Source organism: Dryobates pubescens, chromosome 20, assembly GCF_014839835.1.
Source record: "Dryobates pubescens isolate bDryPub1 chromosome 20, bDryPub1.pri, whole genome shotgun sequence".
Taxonomy (NCBI): Eukaryota; Metazoa; Chordata; class Aves; order Piciformes; family Picidae; genus Dryobates; species Dryobates pubescens.
The window spans coordinates 2,921,287-2,947,624 of record NC_071631.1 but is presented as its reverse complement, the minus strand read 5'-3'; the positions used below and the strand labels follow the sequence as shown (position 1 = coordinate 2,947,624).

Below are 26,338 nucleotides of genomic sequence, written 5' to 3'. Positions count from 1 at the left end.
GGGTAGGGCTTTGCTTGGACCTCCAGAAGGGCTGATGTTCCTCCAGCTGATGATGGGGCTTGCAGCCTTTCATTCTTTCCTCTTCTTCTTGTTGCAGCTCTCTGTGGAGGCTACATTCGTGGTTCCAGTGGTACCATCTTATCCCCAGGCTTCCCTGATTTTTATCCCAATAACTTGAACTGCACATGGACAATAGAAACATCACATGGAAAAGGTGAGAAACCTTCAGCATGGAGGTGGTTTAGAGGTGGACTGGAGGACAGTGGTCAGTGGGAGACAAAGTGTTCTGGGTGATGAGGGGCACCCATGTGCTTGGCTAGGGGCCACCACCCAGACATTGTCTCTGGATGAGATGCACATCTCATGAGATGTTGCCACATCTCTTAATCCTTTCAAAGGGGAGAGAATTAAGAGGAAAAGATGCTCCCACATCACCCCCTCCAGACATCAGAGCCCATGCCAGGTATTGTGCTTGGTTTCAGACCTTCCTGGCAGTGTCCTCTGGAGAGTTTGTTGGGGGTGGGCTGCTGGTACTGGCAGGAGTGCCACATGGAGAAGGGCAGAGCTGCCACTGCCACCACTGCAGTCACCTGTGGTCCTTGAGAGTACTTCCAACCTTATTTTTGACAGTGTTGGGTCACTCTGTGCAGAACTACTGATCTGCAGAGGGAGAAGTGGAGCCATGGAATTGTTTTGGTTGGAAAAGACCTCGAAGATCATCCAGTCCAACCACCAACCCAACACCACCATGGCCACTAAACTGTGTCCCCAAGAGCCATGGCCACAGGTGTCTTGAACACCTCCAGGGATGGGGACTCCACCACCTCCCTGGGCAGCCTGTTCCATTCCCTGACCACTCATGTAGCAAAGAAACTTTTCCTAGATTCCAGCCTAAACCTTTTCCTAATTTCCAGCCTTAACATCCCCTGCTGCAACTTGAGGCCATCTCCAGGCTAAGCAACCCCAGCTCCCTCAGCCTCTCCTCACAGGGCTGTGCTCCAGACCCCTCCCCAGCTTTGTTGCCCTTCTCTGGACACCTTCCAGCATCTCAACATCTTTCCTAAAACTGAGTAGCCCAGAACTGGACACAGGACTCAAGGTGTGGCCTAACCAGTGCTGAGCACAGGGCAGAATGACCTCCCTGCTCCTGCTGGCCACACTGTTCCTGATGCAGGCCAGGATGCCATTGGCCTTCTTGGCCACCTGGGCACACTGCAGGCTCATGTTCAGCCTACCATCGACCAGCACCCCCAGGTCCCTCTCTGCCTGGCTGCTCTCAGCCACTCTGACCCCAGCCTGTAGCACTGCATGGGGTTGTTGTGGCCAGTGTGTAGAACCCAGCACTTGGATGTGTTCAATCTCCTGCCCTTGGCCTCTGCCCATCTGCCCAGGTCCCTCTGCAGAGCCTCTCTACCCTCTAACAGAGCAGCTCCTGCCCCCAGCTTGCTGTCATCTGCAAACCCAGCGATGATGGCAGATGTATAACCCATGGGCAGGAGGAGGCCATTTCACCTGCTGCAGGCAGGACCTGCCCTGGGGGGGAAGCAGAGGGAGGGTCCAGCCCCTTCCTGCAGCTCCCTGCCCTTACGTGAGCGCCGGCTCGCAGCGCGCCGCCAGCTCTCCTCAGCCAATTCTGCAAATCCCATCTGTGTTCCAGCAAATAAACTTGTCCATGAGCAGCAGAGTGCATTAAGGGAGCCACCACACGCTGGGAAAAGCATTCTGGTGAGCAGCAGCAGCAACAGCAGCAATCCTCTCTCTTCATTAATCCAGCCTGCCTTGGATTCGGCTCTCCGGCAAGACGCTGCTTATCCTGTGGCGGAGCGATGCTGCTCCGGGTGTGAGCGGCTGCAGCCCTGCTGGCCTCCGTGCTTTCAGAGCACAGGATGTTTAGGAGGGCCTGGAGCACTGGTTAGGCCACACCTTGAGTCCTGTGTCCAGTTCTGGGCTCCTCAATTTAAGAAGGACATTGAGACTCTTGAAGGTGTCCAGAGAAAGGCAACAAAGCTGGGGAGGGGTCTGGAGCACAGCCCTGTGAGGAGAGGCTGAGGGAGCTGGGGTTGCTTAGCCTGGAGAAGAGAAGGCTCAGGGGAGACCTCATTGCTCTCTACAACTACCTGAAGGGTGGTTGGAGCTGGCTGGGGGTTGGTCTTTTCTCCCAGGCAACCAGCACCAGAACAAGAGGACACAGTCTCAAGCTGTGCCAGGGTAAGTTTAGGCTGGAGGTGAGGAAGAAGTTCTTTCCAGAAAGAGGAATTGGCCACTGGGATGTGCTGCCCAGGGAGGTGGTGGAGTCATTGTCCCTGGAGGTGTTCAAAAAAGGCTTGGATGAGGCACTTGGAGCCAGGGTTTAGTTGTCAGGAGGTGTTGGGTGATAGGTTGGACTTGATGATCTCTGAGGTCATTTCCAACCTTATTGATTCTATGACAGGATGAGGAGCAATGGTTTGAAAGTGGAGCAGGGCAGGTTGAGGTTGGACATCAGGAGGAAGTTCTGCAGGCCTTGGGCAGGAGCTTCAGCTCCCCTTGCTCATCACGTTGGGCTGGGAAGGTGAGGAGAAGAGTCTGAGGAAAGAAGTTGGCTGTTTGACATCAAAGAATCTCTCACTTTAATGGTAGGAGCATGTCCATATTGTGTCCTCTTTGATCTTGTCATCCCTCCCCTGACCCACTGCTGGGGGCTTCCTTCAAGGCTGTTCTCCAGGAGCTCATTAGCCACGAAGCTCAGCGTGCGGTGGGACCTCTCCCTTGCACTGCTGCCCTTCTGCAGGGCCCAGGCTGGGACTGCCAGCAGCACAGCTTAATCCCCAGGCAGAGTCACCTTTCCTGTGCTTGGGGAGCTCTCTGGGCTTTGAAAATCTTCACCCAGGCAGCTGCTTGGCCGCAGGAAAGCTCCAAATCCACTCAGAGGGCAGGGGGAGAGGAGAGGGCAGGTGGAGGACGTTGCTGGCACACAGTTATCAGCTGGCCCACAGCCAGGAAAGCTTCTCCTTGTCCCTGTGGGTCAGGCCAGTTGGTCATTTCCCAGTGTGATGGAGGGAGCTGAACAGAGGGAGCTGGACAGAGGGAGCTGTCCTCTCTTGCTGCCTCGTGGACGGTGCTGGGCTGCGAGCTGGGGGGGAGGGGATGTGCACGTCCGTGGCCATCCAACTCCTTTCTCTCCCAACAATGCTCTGTCGTTCTGGGTGATCTCTCCCAGCTGTGGCTGCGTTTAACTGCTGTGTCCTGCATTGCAACGAGCTTCTGCCAGCTCTCTTCAGCATTCCTGCAACATCTCTGCTCGTGCTCCGGGAAGGAGCGGCGGAACAGAGCGATCCTGAGTCAGAGCAGCAGCCACAGAAATGGAATTAATTTAGTCCTTGGAGAGCAGAACAGGTTCGAACAAAAAAGGCACAACTGGAGCCCAGTCTCAGCTAACTTCAGCAGTGCAGAGCCTTCTGGCTGGGCTTTGTCCCTCTGGGTCACACAAGGCTGCAGAGGACAGGAAAAGCCTACCCGAGGCAGGATGGTTTCTGACGTCAAGAAAGCAAACTCAGAGGTTCTGTGCTAGCAGCTCTGCAGGGCACTGTCCTGGGCTCATGTGGATATGTCTGGAGAAGCCTGGAGCACCTCTGAGAGCCCTGGGGCTGTTGAGCCTGCAGAAGAGCAGCCCCAGAGGGGAGCTGAGAAATGCTCAGCAAGAGCTGAGGGATGGTGGGCAAGAGGCTGGGGCTGGGCTCTTCTCAGTGGTGCCCTGCGGCAGGACAAGGAGCAGTGGGCACAAAGTGGAACCCAGGAGGTTCTATCTGAACAGGAGGAGAAACATCTTTGGTGTGAGGTTGCTGGAGGCCTGGAGCAGGCTGCCCAGAGAGGTTGTGGAGTCTCCTTGTCTGGAGAGCTTCCAAACCCACCCCCCCCCAGGCACTGTGCTCCTGGGCAAGCTGCTGTGGGTGCCCTGCTGGAGCGCTGGATGATGGCAGAGGTCCCTTCCGACCCCCAGCCCTGCTCCATTCTGGGATCTTCTTGGGTCTCTGTTCCTGGAGCCCCCTGGGCTCATCAGTCATGGCTGGGTAAATCTGCTGCTTGCTAAGCCCAGAAGCTTCACCAGCTCTGCTGCACGCAGCAGAGGTTTCACCCTGCCTGGGATGTGTTTGCTATTGGCCCTGATGTTCCTTGTTCTCCTTTTCTGATTCCCCACACCTGCTTTTTGGTGCCTGAGGGGGCTCCCAGCGCTGCTGCTGTCCCAGCCTGGCAAGTCTTGCAGTGCTCAGGGAACAGAATCTGGGGCTTGTGCCTCCCAGCAGACAGGATAGGATAGGATAGGATAGGATAGGATAGGATAGGATAGGATAGACCAGACCAGACCAGACCAGACCAGACCAGGTTGGAAAAGACCTTTGAGATCATCCAGTCCAACCTCTCACCCAACACCATCTCATCAACTAAACCATGGCACCAAGTGCCTCAGCCAGGCTCTTCCTAAACACCTCCAAGGATGGTGACTCCACCACCTCCCTGGGCAGCACATCCCAATGGCCAATCTCTCCTCCTATGAAGAACTTTCTCCTCACCTCCAGCCTGAACCTCCCCTGGCACAGCTTGAGACTGTGTCCTCTTGTTCTGGTGCTGGCTGCCTGGGAGAAGAGACCAACCCCCAGCTGGCTCCAACCTCCCTTCAGGGAGCTGGAGAGAGCAAGAAGGTCTCCCCTGAGCCTCCTCTTCCCCAGGCTCAGGGCTCTACCCTGCCAAGGCAGTGACCAAGCAGGGATGATCTCCATCACAAGAGCTGCTCTCAGGCTGCTCAGTCCCTGATCTTTATGAGCAGCTCACACGTGGCCAGCCCACGAGTCCCCTAATTCAGACAAGTTGCTTGCTGGAGTCATTATTTTTATGTGGCTGCAGACACTGATTTGCTTTATGGACTCCCAAGCCCTGCAATTTGCCTTTTAAAAGCAGCTTCATTTTCAAGGTATTTAAATGTTTAAGGAGAGCCTTTTTTTTTTCACCTGAGACCTGCAAAGTGATTTCTTTTTCCTTCTGGGGTGTTGGGTTTTTTTTTGGCCTCATGATTTGTTTTGTTGTTTCTTTTACAGAGAATAGGAAGGGGGAAGGGGGGGGGGGAGGGGAAATAATAACAGTGGGGGTGGGGAGGAAAAAAATCCCAACACAACTGCATTTGCAGAGACATTTTGTGCCACAGTAAATTTCAGACCAGAGCAAAGGTTTAATGGGAGGCACAAATCCTTTCAAAGCAGTTGATAATTAGCCCTCTGTGGCTACAGCTCTGCAGCCCTCAGCTGGCTGTGCTGCTGGAGAGGCTCTGTGCCCTCTGGCTCAGTTATCTTAGGAGATGTGGAGTTCAGAGGCTGCCCTCCCAGCTCTGGGGACTGAGTTACGCTGGGCTTTCTCTGCTGCTGGTTTGACTGGGGGCAGTTAGCACTCCAGCACTCTTCTCTCCCTTCTTTTGTCCCTTCTCTTAGGGTTTTTCTCCTTTTCCCCTTCATTCTCTTTGTTTTCATTTTTTTTCCCTGCCCTCCCCTCTTGTCTTGCCCCTCTCCCTCTCCCTTCCCTCTTGTCTTGCCTCTCTCCCTCTCCCTCCCCTCTTGTCTTGCCCCTCTCCCTCCCTCCCCTCTTGTCTTGCCCCCTCCCTCCCCTCTTGTCTTGCCCCCTCCCTCCCCTCTTGTCTTGCCCCCTCCCTCCCCTCTTGTCTTGCCCCCTCCCTCCCCTCTTGTCTTGCCTCCCTCCCTCCCCTCTTGTCTTGCCTCCCTCCCTCCCCTCTTGTCTTGCCCCTCTCCCTCCCTCCCCTCTTGTCTTGCCCCTCTCCCTCTCCCTCCCTCCCCTCTTGTCTTGCCCCTCTCCCTCTCCCTCCCTCCCCTCTTGCCTTGCTCCTCTCCCTCCCTCCCTTCTTTTTCCCACCCTGTTGTTTCTGCTCCTCCCTAGGCTGGGCTTTGCAAAGCCAAGGGTATAAATTCCCTGGCAGCTGATAGGCAGGGCCCACCTCAGATGCTTTGTATTCCCTGCCCCTCCCCAGGCTTTCAGGCCACACCAGGTCATGCCTGTCTCCAACTGGCTCCACTGCTGCTAAGAATCCTAAAGATTTGGGAAGCATTGGACATTTCCTGCCTGCCTGGAGCTCTGCAGGGGGGGCATTGGAGCAAAAAATGTTCTGCCAGGCTCCAGCTCACCTTTCCCTGGCTGGGAGGAAGGAATTGTCAACGTCCAGCCTGGTCATCACTAAGTAGTGAGTCAGACAACTCCTGCCTGGGCCACTGATGGTTACAATGGAGCTGCAATGAAAAGGTTAAGGATGGAGAGAACTTGGGGCAGCTGAGATGGGAGAAGGGCAACCAGACTGGGGAGAGGTCTGGAGAGCAAACCCTGTGAGGACCAGCTGACAGAAATGGGGTTGTTGAGAGTGGAGAAGAAGAGGCTGAGGGGAGACCTCATTGCTCTGTACAACTGCATGAAAGGAGGTTGGAATGAGGTGGGGGTTGGGCTCTTCTCCCTAGCACCAGGTGGTAGAGCAAGAGGTGATAAAGGGTGGGGGCCAGGAGGATGGGGCTGGGCTCTCTTCAGTGGTGCCCAGGGACAGGACAAGGAGCTGTGAGCACAAAGTGGAACCCAGGTGGTTCCACCTGACCATGAGGAGAAACTTCTTTGGTGTGAGGGTGCTGGAGCCCTGAAGCAGGCTGCCCAGGGGGGTTATGGAGTCTCCTTCTCTGGAGAGATTCCAACCCCACCTGGTCACAGTGCTCCTGGGCAAGCTGCTGTGGGTAACCCTGAGGGCTGCTGGTGAGCAGCAGGAGCTCTGGGGAAATCCCTCCCTCCACAAAAGGCTTCTTTAGGCACTGTGGGTTAGAGGGCCCTGGGAAGCAGATGAAGGGCATCAGGAACTGTAGTCTGAAATTGTGCCAGGGGAGGTTTAGGTTGGGCATGAGGAAAACTTCTTTGCTGCAAGAGTGGTCAGGGCCTGGCACAGGCTGCCCAGGGAGGTGGTGGAGTCCCCAGCCCTGGAGGGGCTCCAGAAACCTGTGGCCATGGCACCTGGGGCCATGGTTTGGTGGCCACGGTGGGGTTGGGTTGAAGGTTGGACTCAATGATCTTAGAGAGCTTTGCCAAGCCAAACAGTTCTATGATTCTCTGACCCTGTAAGCCCTGCTTCTTCCCAACCCTTTTCCAGCTTGGTACTGGTTCCCAGCCTGTCTGACCTTCACTTCTGGAAGGGAACTGCTTGCTGGTGCCCAGGAAACCTTCAAAAAGCAATTGGCTGGACAGAAGGGTAAATGGAATAGTCAGAGCTCTAATTGGATGCTGACAAAAACCTGGTGGGATGGATATTAAATCTCATGCTCCAGAGCTTTAATCAGTCTCTAGGCTGGTCTCATCCTGATCTCCAGCAATGAACAGGCAGCAAGGAAGAGATTCTTTCTCTGATCCTTACTACAGCTCTCCTTGCTCTTGGAGGCAGCTGCTGCTCTCCTTTGGCAGCAACGAGGCCACAGGGCAGGACAGCCCTTGGGTACCCCCCAGGCTGGCAGCCTCCACCCTGTTAACTGTTGGCACCACCTTGGTGGTGCCCCTGGGCACTGGTGATGCAGGTGAGGGGGTGGGGATCCAAGTGTGACTAAGGCTGCCCAGGTGCCAGCACTTGGTGTCTGCGTGGGGGACTCTGCTCCTCTGCCAGCAGCTGTGCCCAGTTCAGCAGGGGCATGAGGAGTGTGGAGCCCAGTTCAGAGTGAGCAGGGCTGGGAGCTTGCCCTTTGGTGCTGAGAGGTCAGGAGCACAGCCCTGTGGGAAGAGGCTGGGGGAGCTGGGGGTGTTTAGCCTGGAGAAGAGGAGGCTCAGGGGAGACCTTCTTGCTCTCTCCAACTCCCTGAAGGGAGGTTGTAGCCGGGTGGGGGTTGGTCTCTTCTCCCAGGCAAGCAGCACCAGAACAAGAGGACACAGTCTCAAGCTGCACCAGGGGAAGTTTAGGCTGGAGGTGAGGAGAAAGTTCTTCCCAGAGAGAGTTGTTAGCCATTGGAATGTGCTGCCCAGGGAGGTGGTGGAGTGCCCATCCCTGGGGGTGTTCAAGAGGGGACTGCATGAGGCCCTTGGAGCCAGGGTTTAGTTGTCAGGAGGTGTTGGGTGTTAGGTAATAGGTTGGACTTGAAGGTCTCTGAGGTCTTTTCCAGCCTGGTTGGTTGTGTGTTTCTGTGCTCTCTGGGAAGCCATAAGAATGCAAAGAAGCTGCTGCTGCTTCTCTTTTATCATCCCCCCTTCCTTCCCCCATTGCCAGGCATCTCTTTAGCTTGTTAGCAGTGTGTGATGGGAATGTGACAGGCTTGCTGAGATGAGCCCCTGCCTTGCTCAGCTCTCTGCAAGCTGTCAGTGCCACCTTTGGGGGTTGGGGTTGGGTTTTTGTTTCCAGGGCTGGAGTTATTTTTCCCAGAGAGGAAATGTTTCTGCTTAAGGGCTGGAATTCCAGCATGAAAAATCACCTAGCTGGAGGCTCCTGCCAAAGCCTGGAGTACTTACTGCTTGGTGTCTGGAGGTGTGAAGGAGACTTTAAGTAATCCATTACTCCTTCCTTGTTCATTTACAGCTGCAGCAAGGTCAGAGCCTGCTCCATGAAATGTTTCAAATTGTTGAAATTGAATTTGGAAGGAGAGACAAAATAGTTTCCCTCTGTTTGTCTCTTCCTGCTGGAGCTGGAGCTGTGCTGGGAGGTTATTTTTGGCAGCATAATGTGGAGAAAAGTGGAGGATTCTCCTGGCTTTTAAGATCTGAGATGGCTGGCAAGAGCTAGGTTAAACCCCCCTGGCTCTGCCTGCCTTGCCCAGATCTGCACTGACTGCATGTGGGCTTCCCTCCGTGCACCTTGGCGGTGACAGCAGGGCCTGGGAGTGGGTCCTGAGGGGATAGCAGGTGCCGGGGCTGGGTCCTGAAGGGACAGCAGGTCCCGGGAGTGGGTCCTGAAGGGACAGCGGGGCCCGGGAGTGGGTCCTGAAGGGACAGCAGGTGCCGGGGCTGGGTCCTGAAGGGACAGCAGGTGCCGGGTCCTGAAGGGACAGCGGGGCCCGGGGCTGGGTCCTGAAGGGACAGCGGGTGCCGGGAGTGGGTCCTGAAGGGACAGCGGGGCCCGGGAGTGGGTCCCGAAGGGACAGCGGGGCCCGGGAGTGGGTCCCGAAGGGACAGCAGGTGCCGGGGCTGGGTCCTGAAGGGACAGCGGGGCCCGGGGCTGGGTCCTGAAGGGACAGCGGGGCCCGGGAGTGGGTCCTGAAGGGACAGCAGGTGCCGGGGCTGGGTCCCGAAGGGACAGCGGGGCCCGGGGCTGGGTCCCGAAGGGACAGCAGGTGCCGGGGCTGGGTCCCGAAGGGACAGCGGGGCCCGGGGCTGGGTCCCGAAGGGACAGCGGGGCCCGGGGCTGGGTCCCGAAGGGACAGCGGGGCCCGGGGCTGGGTCCCGAAGGGACAGCGGGTCCCGGGAGTGGGTCCCGAAGGGACAGCGGGTGCCGGGGCTGGGTCCCGAAGGGGCAGCGGGTGCCGGGGCTGGGTCCCGAAGGGGCAGCGGGTGCCGGGGCTGGGTCCCGAAGGGGCAGCGGGTGCCGGGGCTGGGTCCCGAAGGGACAGCGGGTGCCGGGTCCTGAAGGGACAGCGGGGCCCGGGGCTGGGTCCCGAAGGGACAGCGGGTGCCGGGTCCTGAAGGGACAGCGGGGCCCGGGGCTGGGTCCCGAAGGGACAGCGGGTGCCGGGGCTGGGTCCTGAAGGGACAGCGGGGCCCGGGGCTGGGTCCTGAAGGGACAGCGGGGCCCGGGGCTGGGTCCTGAAGGGACAGCGGGGCCCGGGGCTGGGTCCTGAAGGGACAGCGGGTGCCGGGGCTGGGTCCCGAAGGGACAGCGGGGCCCGGGGCTGGGTCCCGAGGAGGAACTGTTACACTGAGGGTGGCAGAGCACTGGAAGAGGCTGCCCAGAGAGGCAGTGGAGTCTCTCCATCCCTGGAGGTGTTCAAGAAGCCTGTGGCCATGGCACTCAAGGGCAGGGTTCAGTGGCCACAGTGGGGTTGGGTTGAAGGTTGGACTCCATGAGCTTAGAGAGCTTTGCCCACCCAAACAATCCTGTGATTCTGTGCCCCTGTGAGCCCTGCTGCTTCCCAGGCCTGCTCCATGGAAAGAGCTTTGTGCTGCTTTCCAGCACGGCTTAGTGGCCCTGGTGGGGCTGGCTGGCTGGTTGGACTCAATGATCCTCGAAGGCTTCTCCAGCCTGGATGCTCCTGTGGCTCTCTCCTGTGGCTGGATGTGTCTGTGGGCTTCCCTCTCAGCTGGGCTGCTGCTGCTGGGCAGCAGAGCTGGCACTGGTGCCGCCTCTGGGAGAGGAGAGGAGCTTTGGAGCGCCGTGGGACCGCAGCCGGCTGAAGCCCTCTCTCTTTCCCTCCCCCTGCAGGTGTGTTCTTCACCTTTCATACCTTCCACCTGGAGAATGGCCACGACTACCTCCTCATCACAGAGAACAGCAGCTTTGCTCAGCCCCTCAAGCAGCTGACAGGCTCCAGGCTGCCTGCCCCGCTCAGTGCAGGGCTCTTTGGCAACTTCTCTGCTCAAATTCGCTTCATCTCAGACTTCTCCATGTCCTATGAGGGCTTCAACATCACCTTCTCAGGTAAGAGCAGGGCTGGACAAAGGCTTTCTTCTTTCCCTTCCCACTTGTCTGTAGCTGCTGGGGGCAGTTTCCTGCTGATGCAGTCTCTCCTGGTCTGGGTCACTGGTGGTGACCTCTTCTCATCGGTGGTCACTCCTCTTGGCACCCCAGGAGCTGTTGTAGCAGAATGGCACATGAAGTCTTCTCCTCATGGTCCTCTTCTCTGGTACCAGAGGTGGCAATCTTGTCTGCCTTCAGCCCCTCTAGATTGCACCCCCTGGGGTTAAATCCCACTACAGACATCTCTGTTCTTTCTGCCTCTGCTCATCTTTTCTGCTCCCTTCATGGACAGAGCTTCCCCTTCCTGGGCTCTGCCATTCCTCTTTCCTCCAGCTGCCTTCTTCCTCCTCTGTTCAGCAGAGGAGAACCTCTGCAGCTCTTCCAGCATGGGAAGCTGGGACAGATGGGATCTCTTGGAAGAGGACTCTGAGCAATCTGGGCTTGTTGGATGAGGAGCAAGAGCGAGCTGGTCACTCCCCATTGTCCATCTGGTCTCTCTTGTTTGTTTCCTTTGGTTTGTTGCTCCACTGGGATGCTCATCCAGTGCCTCTGCAGCTGCCTTCAGCCTGTCCTAGGTGCAACACAGACCTCATGTAGCCCACCCCAGGTTCCCGTGAGCCCCCTGGCATTGCTGGGGAACTGGGAACTGTGTTTCCCCTTCCTGGGCTGGCTCTAGTTGACCTGCTCTAATAGCAGAGAAAACCAAATCCCCCTGGAGCTCAGAGGGCATCCAGGGTTTTGCTGACTGCAGAAACACTCTCACCCTGCTGTGCTGGTGAAGATCTGGCTGTGCAAAACAGCTTCTGCTCTAAGAACCTAGGATGAGAGGCGATGGATTGAAGCTGGGAGAAGGGAGATTGAGACTGGAGATGAGGAAGAAATTCTTTGCAGTGAGGGTGGGGGAGACACTGGCACAGGCTGCCCAGGGAGGCTGTGGCTGTCCCCTCCCTGGAGGTGTTCAGGGCCAGGCTGGATGAGGCCTTGAGCAGCCTGGGCTGGTGGGAGGTGTCCCTGCCCATGGCAGGGGGTTGGAACTGGATGACCTTCAAGGTCCCTTCCCTAAATCTCTGAATCTCTGACCAGCAAACCACTTCAGTGCTCACTAAACCAAGGCACTTCTGCTACTGCATTATACCCAGTGTTGGTTCCTTCCAAGGAAACCCTGGGGTTTCAGAGGTGGTCAGTGCAAAGCAGCTTGTGCTTGGTGCTCTTGGGGAGAAGAGAGCCAGGCAGGCAGGTTTGCCTGGGCAGAGCACATCACCCCCCTGGGAAGCTGCCTGTGAGTGATCCCTGGTTGGAGTGTGCCAGGTGTGCAGCTGTGTCCTTCCACCCCACATCCTACAGCCCCTGTGGAAGTGTTTGCTCAGGCACAGACCTCAGCCAGGGTCCTCTCTCCTGCCTGGGTGCCCCAGGCAAACCATTCCCTGCAGCAACCAGTCACTGGGCAGCAGCTCATTGCACTGCTGCTGGGTTTTCTCAGTCCTGAGGGCAGGAGCTGCAGTTTGAGGCTGCTGCTGTGGCAGAGGAAGGCTCATTTTTCTGGTGGAGCTGGTGCTGATGTGCTGCCTGCCTTGGAGGGACAGAGCTGTTGCCATAGATGCAGATCAAAACCCTGCTGCACAGAGAGAAGTGGTTTCCAACACCTTAGCTCTGGCCTCTGAAGTCAGGGATTTGCAGAGGATCCTCTCTGGAAGCTCATCAGAAAGTTTCCAATTAATTTTCCTTGTGACTGGGGGGAGGGAAAGGGCTTTTTGTCTTTACAAAGATTGCTTCCAGAGACAGCTATTGTTTGGAATGTCTTGGGAGGCTTTTGTCCTGGCTTGGGTAAAGGCAAGTTGCATTTTTAGCCTCCTTTGGGTCGATGTGGACATAGAGTCATAGCATGGTAGGGGTTGGAAGGGACCTCTGACATCACCCAGTCCAATCCCCCTGCTCCAGCAGGGCACCCCCAGCAGCTTGCCCAGCAGCACAATGCCCAGGGGGGGTTGGAAGCTCTCCAGAGGAGACTCCACAACCTCTCTGGGCAGCCTGCTCCAGGCCTCCAGCAGCCTCACAGCAAAGAATTTTCTCCTCCTGTTCAGAGGGAACCTCCTGGCTTCCAGTTTGTGCCCACTGCCTCTTGGGCACCACTGAGAAGAGCCCAGCCCCAGCCTCTTGCCCCTCACCCTTGATCTCTTGCTCAGCACTGCTCAGCTCCCCTCTGGGGCTGCTCTTCCCCAGGCTCAACACCCCCAGGGCTCTCAGCCTTTGCTGCTCACAGAGCTGCTCCAAGCCCCTCAGCATCTCCATGGCCCTCCCTTGAGCTGCCTCCAGCAGCTCCCTGTCCCTCTTGCCCCGGGGTGCTGACCATCCTTCTCCCTCCTCAGGTCTGTTGGTTTTCAGCTAATAACCCATCACAGAGGTTCCCTTCATCATGTTCTGTGGTCAGGGACAGATTTTTGGCTCCCAGCCATCCTGCTACATGACCTTTTGTTTAGCAGCAGCTTCAATGTTCTCTTGCACTCCCCAGGCAAGATGCTTGCCTCAGTCAGGGTCAGGATTAGTAATGGAGAGGCAGCAGACATCCCACCCAGCTCAACTCATCTGCATTTGGCTGAACCAGAGGGAAGAGTGACAAATTTTCAGCGTGTTCCATCAGACCTCTGAGGTCACTTTCCTCTTTCTCTGACAGCTCTGGCAGGAAATGAAAGCCCTCCCAGTTTGAGGTGGTTTAAATCCAGGTCTTGGTGACTCCTCGAGGGGTAGCAAGTTGGTCTTCATGGCTCAAACTGCCACAGGGATCTTGTGTGGATGCCTCCCTGGCAGAGCTTCACAGCAGCTGGACCATAGCCTCACAGCATGGTTGGGGTTGGAGGGGACCTCTGAGATCATCCAGCCCAACCCCCCTGCCAAAGCAGGGTCACCCAGGGACACATCCAGATGGGTCTTGAAAACCTCTGGAGAAGGAGGCTCCACAAGCTCTTGGGGAAGCTTGCTGCAGGGCTCCAGCAGCTTCACAACAAAGGGTTTTCTCCTCATGCTGAGTGGAGCTCCCTGTGCTCCAGTTTGTGTCCACTGCCCCTTCTCCTGTCACAGGACACCACTGAACAGAGCCTGGCTCCTGCTTCTTGCCCCCACCCTGCAGATACAGAATCAATAAGGTTGGAAAAGACCTCAGAGATCATCAAGTCCAACCTATGACCTAATCCCTAACACCTCCTGACAACTCAACCCTGGCTCCAAGGGCCACATCCAAGCCTTTTCTGAACACCTCCAGGGATGGGGACTCCACCACCTCCCTGGGCAGCACATCCCAATGGCCAATGTCTCTTGCTGGGAAGAACTTTCTCCTCACCTCCAGCCTAAACTTCCCCTGGCACAGCTTGAGACTGTGTCCTCTTGTTCTGGTGCTGCTTGCCTGGGAGTAGAGACCAACCTCCACCTGGCCACAACCTCCCTTCAGGTAGATGTAGAGAGCAGTGAGGTCTCCCCTGAGCCTCCTCTTCTCCCAGCTGAACACCCCCAGCTCCCTCAGTCTCTCCTCATAGGGACCAGATCTCCTTTCAGTCTGCTCCCCTCCAGGCTAAACAGCCCCAGCTCTCTCAGCCTTCCTTCCTCAGATGTCCCAATCCCTTCATCACCCTCAACACTCCATCCCCATCCTCTCCTTGGGGGCCTGCCCTCCCCTCCCCAGGCACTGCGAGGCACCACTCTGCCCTGCCGCAGACATCTGTTCGGTGTAGGGTTTGGCTTCTTGGTTCTTTTCCTCCCCCCTGTAGAATATGACCTGGAGCCCTGTGACGAGCCAGAGGTGCCAGCCTACAGCATCAGGAAGGGGCTGCAGTTCGGTGTGGGGGATGTGCTCACCTTCTCCTGCTTCCCTGGGTACCGGCTGGAGGGGGCTGCCCGCATCACCTGCCTCGGGGGGAGACGGAGAGTGTGGAGTTCGCCTCTGCCAAGGTGTGTTGGTAGGTGGTCATGTGCTTTCATTTTGCTTGGTTGGCTACACTGTGCTGGACTGGTCTGGTGGGCAGGCATGGGTGGCATCTCCCCCCCCCCCCGGATGGCATCGTTCAGCTGGCAGGGTGGTTGGTGCAGGGGTGGGGGAGAAGGGATTCAGAGAGTGGTCAGGGTTGGAAGGGAGCTCAAGGCTCAGCCAGTCCCAACCCCCCTGCCATGGGCAGGGACACCTCACACCACAGCAGGTTGCTCACAGCCACCTCCAGCCTGGCTGCAAACACCTCCAGGGATGAGGCTTCCATCACCTCCCTGGGCAGCCTGTGCCAGGCTCTCACCACCCTCCTGGGGAACAACTTCTTCCTCACATCCAATCTCAATCTACCCATTTCTAGTTTTGCTTCATTCCCCCCACTCCTATCCCTCCCTGGCACCCTCAGAAGTCCCTCCCCAGCTTTCTTGGAGCCCCCTTCAGATCCTGGAAGGCCACAATTAGGTCTCCTCAGAGCCTTCTCTTCTCCAGACTGAATAACCCCAACTCCCCCAGTCTGTCCTGGAATGAGCTTCTGACCCTGCAGCTGTGTGCAGGGACAGGAGGGATGGACAGAAGGGCTGTAGCCCCCTCCCAGGCTGGATTGTTGGATGGACAGCAGGATGTTTATCTACTTAAGTAGAGGTTTAGGATGAGCTTTGTGTGGATATATAAATGTGGAGAAGACCTGCTGGAGTGGGTCCAGAGTGGGGCTGTGAAAATGATCAGGGACCTGAAGCACCTCTGCTATGAGGACAGGCTGAGGGAGCTGGGGGTGGTCAGCCTGGAGAGGAGAAGAGAAGGCTCCAGGGACACCTCAGAGCTGCTTTCCAGTACCTGAAAGCAGCTACAGGAAGGCTGCAGAGGGACTGTTTGCAAAGGCCTGCAGGGACAGCCCCGGGGGCAATGGCTTGAAATGAGAGCAGAGCAGGTTGGGATTGGATGTGAGGATCAAGTTCTGCACCAGGAGGCTGCTGGAACACTGCAGCAGGTTGCCCAGGGAGGGAGTTTGAGGCTCCATCCCTGGAGTTCCTCAGGCTCAGGCTCAAGAAGGCTCTGAGCAAGCTGCTCTGGTGGAGGATGTCCCTGCTGCCTGCAGGGGCTTGGACTGGCTGAGCTGTGCATCTCCCTGCCAGCCCAACCCCTTCTGTGGTTCTGTTTCTATCTAATAATTACTTTTAAACTTTCCTTCTGGCTCATGAGGGAGGCACAGGAGACACTGCCCAGGGCAGCTGTGCAGTCACCATCCCTGGAGGTGTCCAGAAGATCTGTAGATGATGTGCTGAGGGCCATGGCTTTGTGGGCAGGGTGGTGTTGGGCTGATGGTTGGATTTGATGATCTCAGAGGGCTTTAATGATTCATTAGGCACATAAGCAAAGGCACTGCCCTGGGCAGCTGGTGGCTTTCCAGGGCTTTCCTAAGGTCACAGAACTGCTTGGACTGGCATGTGGAAGCCACAGTGACCACTCAGTGGTGATGCCTGAGGACCAAGTTGAAAGCTTTGTTATGATTCCTTTTGAGTTCCAGGGGATGTCTTTCTGAGCTGGCTCCCAAGATGGCATTTGGTCACTCCAGTGCTGTGACTTAGTGTCCCTGCCCATGCATGGAGAGGGTTTTCCTCTCTCCTGTGAGGCACATGAGGTTTAATGGTGACAAAAGTGCTGTTGAGGGCTGTTTGGTTCACTGGCTGCACTTGGACATGGAGTCCATGGATGTGTTAGCAGGTGGCTGCAGGAAGGAGTGAGCTTCTGTGGCTGTCTGGAGGACTCACCTGCATGTGTGCTGAGTGGCTGGAGTCTACCTGTGGTCATTAAAACCTGCTCTTGTGTCTTTACACAGCTGAATGTGGCTCATCTGTAACTGGAACCCAAGGTGTTCTGCTGTCCCCCAACTACCCAATCAACTACAACAACAACCATGAGTGCATCTACTCCATCCAGACCCAGCCAGGAAAGGGCATCCAGCTGAAAGCCAGGACCTTTGAACTGGAGGCAGGAGATGTTCTCAAGGTAATTCTTCTGTCTCTAGCAGCAGACCCCTGCCATGCTGCTGAAGAGAGCAGGACCTCAAAGGGAAGTGATGATCCAAAGGGTTGATGAAGTTAGCTGGCTCTGGAAAATGCCAGCCAGGCCCCTCCAGTGCCAGCAGCTGTCAAAGGCTGGGGCTGTGCTGGCCACCAGGTGAATGGCCAAGGACATCAGTGCCATGCTTAATCTCTGGAAGAGATTCATATTGGGGCTACTACTGCCCCACTGTCTCTGCTGTGTCCTGAAGTGACCGTTGTGGCACTTAGGAGGCAGCAGCAAAATTCCCATGGGCCAGGCTGAGCTTCAGGCAGGGCAGGGGGGCTTCAGCTCTGTCTGTGGGACCTCTGTGAAGTGCTGCCTCCTAGCCCAGGGACATGGTGTGAGCAGTGTGTGTCACCTCTCAGCCTTAGTGTGCTGTGGTAGTTGGTGGCAGCAGCAGCTCTGAACTTCACCAGCCCCTAGCAGAGCCTGGCAGCAGCACCAAGGCAGGAGTGAATGTCCCTTCAGCTTCAGCCTAGCTGGTGGTTTGTGACCTGAGTCTGCAAGTGGCTGCATAAACACAGTCTGCATCCCTCAAAGGTGTAGCTGTCTTTGCTGTGTCTGTTCCTCCTGCTGTGAAGTCTTCCCTGTGATCTGTTGGACTGCCAGGAGCTCTTCCTTTGTGGCTGAAGCTTCAGTTCTTGCCTCCAGAACAGTCCAGAACCCCAGAATTCACTGGTGTGGAAGGGACCCTCAAAGGTCATCTTGCCCAACCCCCCTGCAGTGAGCAGGGACACCTCCAGCTAGATCAGGTTGCTCAGAGCTCCAGGTTGCTTGAATGTCTCCAGGGATGGGGCCTCAACCACCTCCCTGGGCAACCTGTCCCAGTACTTCCCTACCCTCATTGCGCAGAACTTCCTCCTGATGTCCAACCTAAATCTTCCCTAGCCCAGTTTCAAACCATTGCCCCTTGTCCTGTCCCCACAGGCCCATCCCAACAGCCCCTCCTCAGCCTTCCTGCAGATCCCCTTCAGTCAGATATTGAAATGCAGCTCTAAAACTATTAGCAGAGGAGGAACCAGGAGGCTCTTGGTGTTATTTCTGCGGTGTTAAGAAGCGAGGCTGATTTGTGCCCCCTGCCTTGTATTTAAATGCAGAGCTCAGGCTCTTCAGCATTTTCCCCTGCTCAGATTAATCTGCATTTACAAGTTTTAGGGCTCTATCTAGGAGAAGACAAATCCAAGGCTGAGTTTCTATTAAGCAGGAAGAGATGGGGTTTGGAGGAGGCATTAATCTCAGAGGGCTGCGTGCCGCTGCGCTAAGCCAGCCCGCGCCTCTCTCCTCGGGGAAGTGCCACGCTGCTGAGCTGCCAGAGAGCTGTAAGCCACATCCCTCCAGCTCACAAACGACTGCCAAAGGGAAGGAGGTCTCCAGCCAGTGCAAAGGATCCCCTCACTCTCCAAAGAAATGGTGTTCCCTCAACAGGGTTGTCATCATACTCTTCATCTCCTCCCGGGCAATGTTGGTAGCAATCTGCACCAGGGAGAAAGGATAGGATAGGATAGGACAGAATAGAATAGAGTAGAATAGAATAGAATAGGATAGGATAGGATAGGACAGAATAGAGTAGAGTAGAGTAGAGTAGAGTAGAGTAGAGTAGAATAGAATAGGATAGGATAGGATAGGACAGAATAGAATAGAGTAGACTAGAATTAACCTGGTTGGAAAAGACCTTTGAGCTCATCCAGTCCAACCTATCATCCAACACCATCTGGTCAACTAAACCATGGCACCAAGCACCCCATCCAGTCTCTTCCTAAACACCTCCAGTGATGGTGACTCCACCACCTCCCTGAGCAGCACATCCCAATGGCCAATTCCTCTTTCTGGGAAGAACTTTCTCCTCACCTCCAGCCTAAACCTCCCCTGGCACAGCTTGAGACTGTGTCCTCTTGTTCTGGTGCTGGTTGCATGGGAGAAGAGACCAACCCCCAACTGGCTCCAACCTCTCTTCAGGGAGCTGTAGAGAGCAATAAGGTCTCCCCTGAGCCTCCTCTTCTCCAGGCTAAGCAACCCCAGCTCCCTCAGCCTCTCCTCATAGCTTTGTTAAGATGCTTCTCATAGGGAAGTGTTCTTTCTAAAAGGGGGGGGGGGGAAACCAACAAACCAAATCTACTTGCTGTTTTTCTTTAATGGGAGTGGGGTCAGGGCATATCTCTGTGGCACTGAAGGGAGAAAATGGTTGGCTGTTTGTTTTTTTTCCAGTAGCTCTGCAGCATCTTTGGTGAAAGAGCTTAGCTCAGAAAACTTAGCCCTGAGTGCAGCCTGAGCTCAGGTGGAAGGAGGGCACAGATCCTGCAGGGTGTGAATCCTGCTCCTTGGTGGTTCCTAGAATGGCTGAGGTTGGAAGGGACCTTAAAGCTCATCCAGTTCCAACCCCCCTGCCGTAAGCAGAGACACCTCCCACCAGCCCAGGTTGCTCAAGGTCTCATCCAACCTGGCCCTGAACACCCCGAGGGAGAAGGCAGCCACAGCCTCCCTGGGCAGCCTGTGCCAGAGTCTCACCACCCTCATACTGAAGAACTTCTTCCTCACATCCAGTCCTAACCTATTCTCCCTCAGCTTCCAACCATTCCCCCTTGTCCTATGGCTCCTTAAGTCATCCTCTTAGGTGGGATAATTTCCCTGGCTCCAAAGGAACTGTCCCTGTCTGACCTTGTAGATGATTTCATCCCTGAAGGAGCAAATAAAATGGATCTCTTCTTCCCTCTCTTCTCCTCTGCCCCTCTCTTCTCCTCTGCCCCTCTCTTCTCCTCTGCCCCTCTCTTCTCCTCTGCCCCTCTCTTCTCCTCTGCCCCTCTCCTCTCCTCTGCCCCTCTCCTCTCCTCTGCCCCTCTCCTCTCCTCTGCCCCTCTCCTCTGCCTCTCTCTTCTCCTCTGCCCCTCTCTTCTCCTCTGCTATCTCCTCTGGGTTTTTGACTTCTGTTTTGCTTTGTTTATCTTACTTTGCTGTGTGTTATTTTGTGCTGCCTGTTCCTTGTTCCTGCCAGGTGTACGACGGCAGCAACAGCTCCGCTCGCCTGCTGGGCTCCTTCAGCCGCTCCGAGATGCTGGGCACCAGCATCAACAGCACCTCCAGCAGCATGTGGCTGGAGTTCATCACCAACAGTGAGAACACCAGCAAAGGCTTCGAGCTCCAGTTTTCCAGTAAGTGTGGCAGCTGTAGCTTGGTGTCACAGCTGCATGACCAGAGGAAACCACCCTGGTCCTCGAGACCTTGTATCATAGAATCATAGAATCAACCAGCTTGGAAAAGACCTCAGAGATCATCAAGTCCAACCTATCACCCAACACCCAATGCCTCCTGACAACCAAACCATGGCTCCAAGGGCCACATCCAAGCTTTTTTGAACACCTCCAGGGATGGGGACTCCACCACCTCCCTGGGCAGCACATCCCAGTGGCCAATTACTCTTTCTGGGAAGAACTTTCTCCTCACCTCCAGCCTAAACTTCCCCTGGCACAGCTTGAGACTGTGTCCTCTTGTTCTGGTGCTGGGTGCCTGGGAGAAGAGACCAACCCCCACCTGGCTACAACCTCCCTTCAGGGAGTTGTAGACAGCAATGAGATCTCCCCTGAGCCTCCTCTTCTCCAGGCTAAGCAACCCCAGCTCCCTCAGCCTCTCCTCCCAGGGCTGTGCTCAAGACCTCTCCCCAGCCTCATTGCCCTTCTTTGGACATCTTCAAGAGTCTCAATGTCCTTCTTAAACTGAGGAGCCCAGAACTGGACACAGCACTCAAAGCAAACTGGACACAGTCTCAAGCAAAAATGGGGGGGGAGGGGGGAGTTGATGCCAGCAGCAAACCTTTGCTGTTGTGAAGGAGGCAGTGGTGGCACAGCAGCTTTGGCTCGAAGGTGAGACAGCAGAGTCAGAATCAGCACAAAACTGAACCACAGAATAATTGGTTTTGGTTTGGTTGGAAAAGACCTTTGGGATCGCCAATCCAAGCATTATCTAACCACAGTACCTCAAGCACTGGGATCCCAGGGAGGCACCACCCCAGTGTGGCTCACATCACCTCTAGATCCCACCAAACCTGTCTCCCTTGAAGCAAGCAGAGGGCAATGAGCTGTTTTGTCTTCCCTCCCACTCTCTGGGTGCAGATGATTTGTCTTCATTCTTTATTTCCCTTCTGCCTTAACTCTCCCCTCACAGAGATGGAGATTGGAGCCACCTTGACAACCCCCTTGGTTTTCAATGTGGTGTTTGTCCTCCCCAGGAAATGCTGTTAAGAAGCCAACCCTAACAGGACCTTGTGTGTGAGATCTGCTGGCTGGTGAACGTCTGCTGCAAACAGATCCTCTTTGTCCTGCTGCAGGTTTTGAGCTCATTAAATGCGAGGACCCTGGCATCCCCCAGTTTGGCTACAAGGTGCACGACGAGGGCCACTTTGCTGGCAGCTCTGTGTCCTTCAGCTGTGACCCTGGCTACACCCTGCGCGGCAGCAGGGCGCTGGTGTGCCTGACCGGGGAGAGGAGAGCCTGGGATCAGCCCCTGCCGACCTGCGTGGGTGAGACAGCTCCTGCCTCTCAAACACACAGCCATGCAACTGGCAGGGTTGGAAGGGAGCTCAAGGCTCAGCCAGTCCCAACCCCCCTGCCGTGGCCAGGGACACCTCACACCACAGCAGGTTGCTCACAGCCACATCCAGCCTGGCTGCAAAACCCTCCAGGGGTGAGGCTTCCACCACCTCCCTGGGCAACCTGTGCCAGGCTCTCACCACCCTCATGGGGAACAACTTCTTCTAACATCCAATCTGAATCTACCCACTTCTAGTTTTGTTCCATCCCCCCCACTCCTATCACTCCCTGACACCCTAGAAAGTCCCTCCCCAGCTTTGTTGGAGCCCCCTGCAGATCCTGGAAGGCCACAATTAGGTCTCCTTGGAGCCTTCTCTTCTCCAGATTGAGAATCCTTTGTCAGGGGCTTTGCTTGTGGGCATCACACCAAGCATCTTTCCTTCCCCCTTTGCTCATGCCCATGATGTTACCTCTGGTACTGATCCCATCTTAATAAAGACCATGGTCAGGATGTGTGCATCTGCAGCCCAGCAGGCAGCTGTGTCCTGGGTTGCATCAAAAGCAGTGAGAGCAGCAGGACAGGGAGAGGATTCTCCCCCTTACTCTGTTCTCCTGAGACCCTACCTGCAGCACTGCCTCTGTTTCTGGGACCCCCAACCCAAGGACATGAAGCTGTTGGAGAGGCTCCAGAGGAGGCCACAAAGATGATCAGAGGGGACAGGTTGAGAGGGTTTGGGCTGTTCAGCCTGGAGAAGAGAAAGCTCCAGGGAGACCTTAGAGCAGCCTACCAGTACCTGAAGGGGCTCCAGGAGGGCTGGGGAGGGACTTTTGACCAGGGCTTGTAGTAAGTGCATGAGGAGCAATGGACTAAAGCCCCAGGAAGGGAGATTTAGAGTGGAGATGAGGAACAGATTCTCTCTGGTGGGGCTGGTGAGACACTGGAACAGGTTGCCCAGGGAGGCTGTGGCTGCCCCCTCCCTGGGGGTATTCAAGGCCAGGCTGGATGAAGCTGTGAACTACCTGGGCTGGTGGGAGGTGTCCCTGCCCATGGCAGGGGGATTGGAGCTGGATGATCTTTAAGGTCCTTTCCAACCCAACCCATTCTCAGATTCTATGATGCTGTGGAAGGCATCTTCAGCCTGGGAGCTGCAGAACTTCCCCAAGCAGCCTCACCAGGATCCACTGTGCTCAGAGCAGGCATCTGACAAGCCTCCTTGCTTCACTGCAGTGAGGCTGCTGCTTTTCCAGACCTTGTCCTTCCACTGGGGTGTGTTAAGCAGAGTGGCACTTGCTGATAGTGCCAGCCATCACCCTGTGTCTGGGCTCTTGACAGTTCAAAGTCATGTTTATGGGAGAGCTACATGACATCTGATCTCCCATCCTCAGATGTTTTAATTCCTTCTGTCTGTTAGCTGAGTCCTGAGTTCCCTTTTTACCTCTAGCTCTCCAGAAGGACATCTTCTTGCTGGGGAAATTGTGCTGCTGAGTTCTGAGCATCTAATGAAGTGCTGTTCCTTGGCAGCTTCATTAGGAGCTGATGTCCCTGGGGGGTGGGGATGTTCTTACAGATTTAGTCCTCTGAGAGATCTCAGGACCCAACAGGATACTTTTCTGGTTGTAAGTGATGGGCTTGGACCTTGGCCCTCTGTATTCATAGGACTCCTAGGATGATGTGGGTTGGAAGGGACCTTAAAGGTCATCTGGCTCCAATCCCCCCTGAAAGGGACAGGGACCCCTCCCCCCAGCACAGGTTGCTCAAGGCCTCATCCAACCTGGCCTTGCACACTTCTAGGGAGGGGGCATCCAGGACCTCCCTGGGCAACCTGTTCCAGTGTCTCCCCACCCTCACTGGAAAGAATTTCTTCCACATGTCCAGTCTAAATCTCCCCTCCTCAAGCTTCAGCTCTTTCCCTTCCTCCTTATGTCTAACCTAAACTTTTTCATGCATCTTCTTCACCTTTCCTTGCCATAGAAATGTTACTTATGAGTAGTTATGTCTGTGCCTATGTCTGTGTGTGCACCAGGAGACTTAGGGAGTTCCAATGGATGCTCTGAAAACCCTCTCCAAATCCTCATCTCCTTTTGGGGTTCATTGAGCAGGTCCCCACACATGTCTGCTGCCTCTTTGTATCACACTGCTGAACCCTTCAGCCTGTCTGCAGAGAGGAGCAGAGCTGAGCTCCTTCACCCCAGATGTGAGAGAGCAGGATGCTGGCAGCCTCTGCCTTTGTTCCCTGCGAAGCCAGAGAGGTGGAGAGCAGCTCTGACAGCACATCAGGTGTGCAGAGAAGCTCCTCTGCTAACTCCCTCCTTTAGCTGAATTAACTGACTGCCTTTATCTTTGTTTTGTAGGCTGTGAGGATCTCTTTAAAAGGCAAGGAAATGCTCCCTGTTGTGTTCATAGGATGAGATTTGCTTTGTTGCCAGGTGAGAAGTGAGCTGTGTTGTGAAGCTGCTCACTAACCCATGTGTTTCTTCCAGCTGAGTGTGGAGGTACCATCAAAGGAGAGGCCTCGGGGAGGATCCTGTCTCCTGGCTACCCAACCCCCTACGACCACAATCTGAACTGCATCTGGACAATAGAGGCAGAAGCTGGCTGCACAATAGGGTGAGTTGGGCCAGGGCTCTGTAGCTTGGGTTGCTTTCCACCTACAGCTGCTTTTTCTCCAGAAGCAGCTCAAAAAAACCCAGATCAAGCAAGGAGAGAGAATGCCCTGGCACACTGGGAGCCCCAAGTGAGGGAGCCAAGGCTGATTGATCTGCTCAACAGGCTGGACAGCAGCAGCAGCGCTTCTCTCTCTTGAGCTTTTCAGCCCTGTATGGCCAGCCTGGAGAGGAGGAGGCTGAGGGGAGACTTTCTGGCTCTCTACAACTCCCTGAAAGGAGGTTTGAGCTAGGTGGGGGCTGGGCTCTTCTCCCAACTAGCAAGCAAAAGTGTGAGAGGCAATGGCCTCAAGTTGTGCCAGGGAAGGTTTAGGTTGGCTATGAGAAGAAACTTCTTCCCTGGAAGTGTTATCAAAGCCTGGCCCAGGCTGCCCAGGGAGGTGGTTGAATCCCCATCCCCAGAGGTGTTTCAAAGAGGCAGAGCTGTGGTGCTGAGGGCCATGGCTTAGCACCAGCCTTGAAAGGTTAAAGAATCTTGGAAGTCTTTTCCAACCCAAACCATCCTGTGATGCTGTGACCTGTGCCACTCTCAGCTATTGATCCATCAGAGGTGACACCAGATTGTTACTGCTGCCTGGGGGGCAACCTGTTCCAGTGCCTCACCATCCTCACTTAAAGAATTTCTTCCTAATCTCCAGCCTAAATCTGCTTTCTTCCATCTTCAACCCATTCCTCCTCATCCTCCCTCTATGAGCCCTTGCCAAAAGTCCCTCTCTGGCTTTCTTGTAGCCCCATTCAGGTACTGGAAGGTCTTCCACTCCACTGTGCCCTTTTACTCTGCACCACAGCTTCCTTGCATCAGCAATCATCAGCTCTTCAGAGGGGACTGTTAATCATAAAAGCTCTGGGAGGCTTTTAGTCTCTGCATTTGCACTGGAGATAGAACTGGTCCAGTATTTTAATTCTGACTTAATGCAGAAATTGCCTCCATTAGCTCTGCTCACTGCTGTGGTTCAATAATGGATGGTTTCTGGTATGAACACAGCAGAAGGAGCAGAGCAAATGCAGCTTAATTCCTGCACAGGCAAATTCCAGTTGAAGTCTCTTCATTTTTTTATTATTGGGTTGTTTCTTTTTTCCCCTCTTCATTCTTCTGTGAAAGAGGCAGAGGAACAGCAAGATTTTAATGGGACAAAGACAGAGAGGGCAGACTGAGACTGGAGCTGAGGAAGAAAATCTTGACAGTGATGGGGGTGAGACTCTGGCACAGGTTGCCCAGGGAGGTCATAGATGCTCCCTCCCACCCTGGAGGTGTTCAAGGCCAGGCTGGATGAGACCTTGAGCAAGCTGGGCTGGTGGGAGGTGTCCCTGCCCATGGCAGAGAGGATTGGAGTAAATGACCTCTGAGGTCCCTTTCAACCTAAGAAAAGATCTTTGGAGATGTGCTGCCCAGGGAGGTGGTGGAGTCACCCTCCCTGGAGGTGTTCAAGAGGGGATTGGATGTGGCACTTGGTGCCATGGTTTAGTCATGGGGTCTGTGGCGACAGGTTGGACTTGATGCTCTTTGAGGCCTCTTCCAACCTTGGTGATTCTGTGACCAAGCCCAACCACCACCTCAGCAGCACCATTTTCCTCCAGCCTAGGCTTATTTTTCCTCTCTTTGCTCCAGGTCTCTGCTGGGTGAGTTTCTGATTCAGCTCTTTTGGTTTCTGTCAGGTTCTGTGGGCATCATTTTGTTGCTGAGTACATTGCAGTGATTTTTCTGTTGTTATTATTTTTCCTTTCCCTCCCCTTTTATGGCTCCACCTGATTTATTTATGTTTGCCCTGGATAAAGGGGAAAGCAGCCAAGGGAATGCTTCCTTGTTTTCCTGGTGGGCTGTCAGGGCTTTTAAGTGTAGTACCTGATTGTTTTATTCCTCAGCCCAGTTTACTGATCTCTCTGTCCCCCTTTCCAAGTGGTCTGGCCCCAGTTACCCCATGTTAGCCTCAGCTGATGGTGTCAGATGGGCAATGAAAAGCAGAGGCAGTGAAGAGCCTTCTCTGCAGCTGGCATTTTAAGTGCAGGAGTGAAAGGGGCTGAACCCTGATGGCTCTCAGCTTTTAGCTGATCAATCCCTTGGGTGCAACAATCATGACAGGATCTCTTCCTTAGCTGATCCTTGGAAGATCCCAAAGCTCTTTGCAGAGCCTGCATTCTCCCTAGTGTCAGGTTACAGAATGAGAGGAAGTGGCCTGAAGTTGTGCCAGGGGAGGCTTAGGTTGGAAATGAAGACAAATTCCTTTGCTGCAAGAGTGGTCAGGGATTGGAAGAGGTTGCCCAGGGAGGTGGTGGAGTCCCCATCCCTGGAGGGGTTCAAAAAACACAGACAGGGCACTTTGGGCCATGGTTTAGTGGCCACGGTGGTGTTGGGCTGATGAGTGGGAGGTGTCCCTGCCCCTTGTAGGGAGTGTTGGAACTGGATGACTTTCAAGGTCCCTTCCAGCCCAACCCATTCTGTGATCCTGTTTTGTCCAAGCTGAGCTG

The 26,338-nt window shown here is 55.2% G+C and overlaps 1 protein-coding gene across 1 annotated transcript in view; it reads left to right on the top strand.

Moving 5' to 3' along the window:
- Positions 1-26,338, top strand: part of CSMD2 (CUB and Sushi multiple domains 2) — a 316,793-nt gene that overhangs the window by 252,502 nt on the left and 37,953 nt on the right. The window contains exons 18-24 of the mRNA XM_054170896.1: positions 98-214; positions 10,400-10,615; positions 14,413-14,601; positions 16,462-16,631; positions 19,678-19,834; positions 21,007-21,198; positions 23,690-23,816. Of these exons, the coding sequence (XP_054026871.1) occupies positions 98-214; positions 10,400-10,615; positions 14,413-14,601; positions 16,462-16,631; positions 19,678-19,834; positions 21,007-21,198; positions 23,690-23,816 (1,168 nt within the window). The remainder of the gene's footprint in view (positions 1-97; positions 215-10,399; positions 10,616-14,412; positions 14,602-16,461; positions 16,632-19,677; positions 19,835-21,006; positions 21,199-23,689; positions 23,817-26,338) is intronic.